This window comes from Bison bison, unplaced genomic scaffold (genome assembly GCF_000754665.1).
Source record: "Bison bison bison isolate TAMUID 2011002044 unplaced genomic scaffold, Bison_UMD1.0 scf7180017862984, whole genome shotgun sequence".
NCBI lineage: Eukaryota > Metazoa > Chordata > Mammalia > Artiodactyla > Bovidae > Bison > Bison bison.
This window is the reverse complement of record NW_011493556.1, coordinates 1,086,279-1,092,161: the sequence shown is the minus strand read 5'-3', so window position 1 is coordinate 1,092,161 and position 5,883 is coordinate 1,086,279. Positions and strand designations below refer to the sequence as shown.

At 37.0% G+C, this 5,883-nt stretch overlaps 1 protein-coding gene across 2 annotated transcripts in view; it reads right to left on the bottom strand.

Annotated features, from left to right (window-relative positions):
* Positions 1-477: 477 nt before the first annotated feature.
* The window catches only part of NELL2 (NEL-like 2 (chicken)), a 389,871-nt gene continuing 384,465 nt past the window's right edge, over positions 478-5,883 (bottom strand). The window contains exon 20 of one of the 2 annotated variants that reach the window (XM_010833121.1): positions 478-1,191. In XM_010833121.1, the coding sequence (XP_010831423.1) occupies positions 1,141-1,191 (51 nt within the window). In that variant the 3' untranslated portion in view covers positions 478-1,140. The remainder of the gene's footprint in view (positions 1,192-5,883) is intronic. The other variant, XM_010833122.1, reaches the window with a different exon arrangement.

Genomic DNA, 5,883 nt, shown 5'->3' with positions numbered 1-5,883 from the left:
ACAGCCAGAGTTGTTATTATCCCTGAAGCTAGAAGAAGCAAAAAAGAAGTCGGGAGAGGGTAGCTGAACAGGGAGGGCCACCTGCCAGGAGACGTCACCTTCAGTGACACAGCTAATCACGGCAGTAACCTGACAGGAAAGGAGCCAGCAGAGTAAACAGCCAAACTCTCTCTTTCTGATATCCTGCTGGTGGTCGCTACTAGTCAAACTGAGTCAGAATTCAGAGGACAACAGAACCGATTAATATGATGTGCATAAGTCAGTCCCCAGGACATGAGGGAGGGTGAAAGGCAACCTGGGGAATCCACAGGGGCAGAACGAAGGTATCCTTCACACCCCCCATTTTGGCATGTAATATAGCAAAAATCACCTTCAGTTTGGGAGGTGGGAGTGTTTCATCAGCAGAACCAGAAAGCAATTTGTATGTTGAAGAATGTGTGGGGCAAAAGGAACACAGTAAGCAAACACTGGGACATGTTATAAGGTAAGAGAAATATTTATTTAATTTTACACAAGAACGAGCTTATACTGAACAAATTCAACCAAATATTAAGTGCAGTAAAACAAGGAAATAGGGATGAGTTCTCTTGTTAGAAAATATTAAGTAACCATGCCTGTGCATTATTTTTATCATGACAATAACGTTTCAGATTTCTTCTCAGAGTGTATATTGTACATATAACATGTTATAGCTTCTTTGCTTTGCTTCTGAAAATAGAACTCATTCACTGCCTTACATTTTATTTTTTGCAGTGAAGAACTGAACTGATTCATGAAGATTCTGATCTAGAGGAGTATTTTCTGCACCAGTGAAGCCAGAGGTTTCCAAAGCCCCCATAAGCTCAGGCTTTATGTCCAGGGGTCATGATGTCATGGTATGTATTTCACACCCATTCTTCCACACGCTTGACGTCAGACACCGTTGAGGTGGAATTCTGGTCTAGTTTTGCCCCAAGCCTTTTCCTTTTGTGATTTTCTCAAGCTCCATGAATTTCATAATTGAAAGGTCACTCAGCTAATAACAATGCTGCACTTAGCTGCCCACAAATCATCCACTTTAAGTTTTACCTTTTTTTTTTCTTTTTTGGTCTTTTTGATGAAACATTCTTTAAACAGAAATTTCCAGTGAGACAGTTAACTTCACAGTTCCTGAAGGCACTGTGGATCCACTGAGCAACAGATGTGGCCATTCTAGAGAAAAGACAGGGGAAAAAGGCACAGTATGAATTTTTAAGCCACTAGTCAGTTCTCACTGATTGTTACACATAACCGAACAGTGTATTTGTTATTTATATGCTCCTGAAAGTTCAGTGTCCTAATCACTTTTCATGTCTCACTTAAAAACCAACTGTGGCCAGTTATTTGTGGTAAATCATAGGCTAGCAGCAGCAGCTTTATTTACTCCATGGCACTCTCTTAGATCACATTTGTTCTTTTATTTGCCCATTCACAAAATAAGCACTGAGTAAACTGAGCCCTAGACATGCTGATGAATAAAGCAGATATGGTTGCTACTCTCACAGGACAGGGCCTATAGTTGTATCCATTAATAATCAAGTGTACAATCAAAAATTGTAAAAAGTGCTAGAAAAGAAACAAACTAGGTGATGTTATGAGATTAATAAAAAGTCTGGCTACTTAGATTGGGTGGCCAGAGTAGAATTCTATATAGAAGTGATGTTTAACCCAAGACCTCAAGATAGTTCTGTGAAAAGTTATGCCAAGAGCACAGGGAACAGAATTAGTAAAGGCTTTAAAGTGAAAAGAGTTCTGTGTAGCTAAGACGCCTAAAAAAGTTCTGTCTTGGCAAGAATTCTAAGTGAAGAAACTATATAGATGAGGCAAGGAAAACAGGGAAGAGCCAAATAAGCATAATGGGTTTTTATAACAAAGTACCAAAATAGTATAAAAAATAGTGCACTGGGACAACCCAGAGGGATGGTACGGGGAGGGAGGAGGGAGGGGGGTTCGGGATGGGGAACACGTGTATACCTGTGGCGGATTCATGTTGATGTATGGCAACACCAATACAATATTGTAAAGTAATTAAGCTTCAATTAAAATAAATAAATTTATATTAAAAAAATAGTATAAAGAAGGATGAACACTGAAGTGTTGATGCTTTTGAATTGTGGTGCCGGAGAAGGCTCTTGAGAGTCCCTAGAATTGCAAGATTAAACCAGTCAGTCCTAAAGGAAATCAACTTTCAATATTCATTGAAAGGAATGATGCCGAAGCTGCAAAACTTTGGCCACCTGATGCAAAGAGCCTACTCATTGGAAAAGACCCTGATGCTAGGAAAGATTGAAGGCAAAAGGAAAAAGCGGCGGCAGAGGAAGAGATGGTTAGATAGTGTCAGCAAACTCTGGGAGATACTGGAGGATGGAGGAGCCTGGTGTGCTACAGTCCATGAGGTTGCAGAGTTGGACACGACTTATCAACTGAACAATGACAGCCAAAATAGTATAATGTATTACAGAAAAGAAAAAAAATTGTTCTTATTCTTTTGAATTTTTGCACTCTTTCTTCCAGTGGCTCACTGATAATAATGATAGCATTGTTATCATTGTTAGCATTGTTAACACAATCACAAGATGATAATATCCTTCTACTTTTTGAGTGCATACTCTGTGTCAGAAACTTCACCAGAAACTTTAAATACATTATCTAATTTCAACCTCAGAGCATTCCCAGTAGGATCACTATTAATAGTGATGATTTTTAGGTTCAGAAACTGAAGATCAGAAAGCTTAAATATCATGTCCAAAGTCTCACAGCTAATATAAGGGTACAACTGGGATTAAAATACAGGTTAGTCTGACTCTAAAGCTCATCTTCTATTTGATATATTCTCTCAGATAATTGACTTTACATGATTGAAAATGTATCAGACCTTAATATGATAAAACCAAAAGGTTCAGATAAAACTTAAGAAAGGACCTTAATACTTTAGCCTTTGTTGAAGCTTACCAAATGAGAGAAAAGACAGTCTATATTCCAAGAAGAATGTTATCAATTTAACTTAATCCTCTTTCTTTTAAAATTGTTATTAAGCAGAATTCTTACTCTGATGGCAAAAAAGTGTGACAGACAACCATTTCTTAGCTCTCAGCAGTGTTTTAAAGCTTTGTTGTTATGCTCAGAGGCTGAGGATTTCTAACCATAACCTGGTCACATGATCTTTCCCAACTCACTGACCCAGTGAAAGGAGACGTATACCAGTTCCCAAGAATATCAGTTCCTCAGACTGTATGGATTTTGAGCAGAGAGAGTTAGGGAAATTTCTGGAGTATAAGTAGGTTTTAGGAAGAGAAGATATATTTCCCCAAATCTTCGAGTAATGTTTTTCTTATTCCCTATCAGTATGTTCTGCTATAGGATCATGAATGCTACAGACCATGCCATTGATAGCTCCTCAATTAAGGAAACCTAGTTGATATAAGAAAGAGTAATAAAATATTCCACTGGGGTCCAATTTCAGTAATGGCATAGTTACTTACACAAGACTGTCTCTCATATGGATAACTATAAAGTTTGGACAAAATATAAAAATTATTTAAATCAATGAATTAGTGACTAAAAGCAAGCAGACACTGGAGGAATTTCAATCTCTGAAAGGAGGAAAATGTATTGTGTGAGATTCATTTCTACCTGGCATTTTCCCTTAGGGCACTGTCTAGTCTGTGAAACTTAGGATAACTACAACTCAAGCAGAAAGCCACAATCTGATAGACTTCAGATGTTGGAGGACAACATTTGGGGCTGCCAGGGTGCCTGGAAATTCAGAAGGAAATATCTTAGAAAGGAAGGAATGAATCAGCATGGAAACTCCCCTCAACTCAGTGGCTGGTCTTTGAATTGCAGAGGAGACTCTAAAAGGACAATCAGAGAGTCACAGCTTGAAGTTGGAAAGCTCTGAGCAGATATTTCAGATGCTGCTCCCTGTGGGTAGTAGTGCTTAAAATCTGTGCCCTACCAAGTTAAAAGGGACTGATAAAAAATTTCAGGCTTTCATGTTTAGGAATAAAACAGTCTCAAGATTAAGAGATTCACCCTAGAACTAAGGGTACATCTGGAATAGATCTAACTAATATAAAGTCTAGCCTTCTCAATTGCAAGTTTATTGGCTGTAATTTGAAATTTGCTAGAATGACAACAGTCTTCGGGGGAAGCCAACAGAATGGAGGACCTATAGAGGACCTATTCTATATTCTGTCCACAATATCCAATAAACCATAACCATTATTAGATATGTGAAAAAACAAACAAACAGAAAAAAGTGACTCATCAAGAGAAAAAGTAGTGAAAGAGAAATGACTCAGAGTTAATCCAGTTGGTATAAATGCAGATAAAGACTGTAGTCACCAGGCTCCTCTCTGTCCATGGAATTCTCCAGGCAAGAATATTGGAGTGACTAGCTATTTCCTTCTCCAGGGGATCTTCCTGAACCAAGGATTGAACCTGGGTCTCCTGCACTACAAAGTGAATCTTTACCATCTCAGCCACCAGGGAAACCCAGATAAAGACTAGAATGTGTCTATTACAAACGTGTACAAAGATGTTAAGAAAAATTTAAAAAAAGGTTATAATGAATGAAAAGGTTGTAAATTGCAGCAGAGTAATGAAACTAAAAATAAAATTAAATAAAAATTCTGGAACTGAAAAGCACAGTATTTGAAATGAAAAATTCATTGGATGGGCTTAACAGAAGATTAGAGATGGCAGTAGTCTGTAAATTTGAAAAAAATATAGAAATTATCCAATATTTAAAACAAAAAGAAAAGGATTGAAATAAAAATAGAATCTCAGTGACCTTCAGGGTAATATTAAACCATATAACACACGGGTGATTGGAGTCTCAGGAGAATAAGAGGGAGAAAGTGTGGCAAACAAAATATCTGAAGAAACAATGGTCAATTTTTTCTCAAATTTGGTGAAAAAAAATCAATTTAGATATTCAAAAAGCCCAGCACATCCCAAAGAGAATAAAGACAACAAAAATCACACTTAAGTGTATCATAGTCAAAATTATAAAAACCAAAGGTTTTTGGTTATATTATTATTTTAGTTGTTGCATAAGCTGACAACAAAAAATAACAATATAAAGAGTTATAATTAAGAATCTAAAAGAAAAATTAAATTGAATAATAGAAAAACTTATATGAAACTAATATAAAAATAAACAGAAGGAAAGCAAGTGGATACTTTCCTTGGATACACAAGATTATTAAAAAAACAACATATAGAACAAGCAGAAAACAAATCGCAAAATGGTGGCCCCTAAATACATGAATGTCAAAAACAATATCAAATATAAATCGACTAAACACTTCCGTTAAAAGACAGAAACTGTCACACTGGATTAAAAAGTAAGAACTATTTATATATTATCTATAAATATGCATTCTAAATATAAAACTATAGACAGGTTGAAAGTTGATGAATCAAAACATAGTGTGTGGTTTCATAAGTACCAGGCAAAACTGACTTCTTGTCTAGAAATCTTGTTAGGGATAAAGAGGGACATTACTTAATGATAAACTGGTCAATTCGCCATTAGACATAAAAGAATACATACTGTGTGATACACATATGAATTTTTAAATAGGAAAAATACATTTGTTGTAATGAAATAAAATTGAGGTTTCCTACAGGAATAGGTATTGCCTGCTGCTGCTGCTAAGTCGCTTCAGTCATGTCCAACTCTGTGCGACCCCATAGATGGCAGCCCACCAGGCTCCCCCGTCCCTGGGATCCTCCAGGCAAGAACATTGGAGTGGGTTGCCATTTCCTTCTCCAATGCATGAAAGTGAAAAGTGAAAGTGAAGTCGCTCAGTCGTGTCCGACTCTTAGTGACCTCATGGACTGCAGCCCATCAGGCCT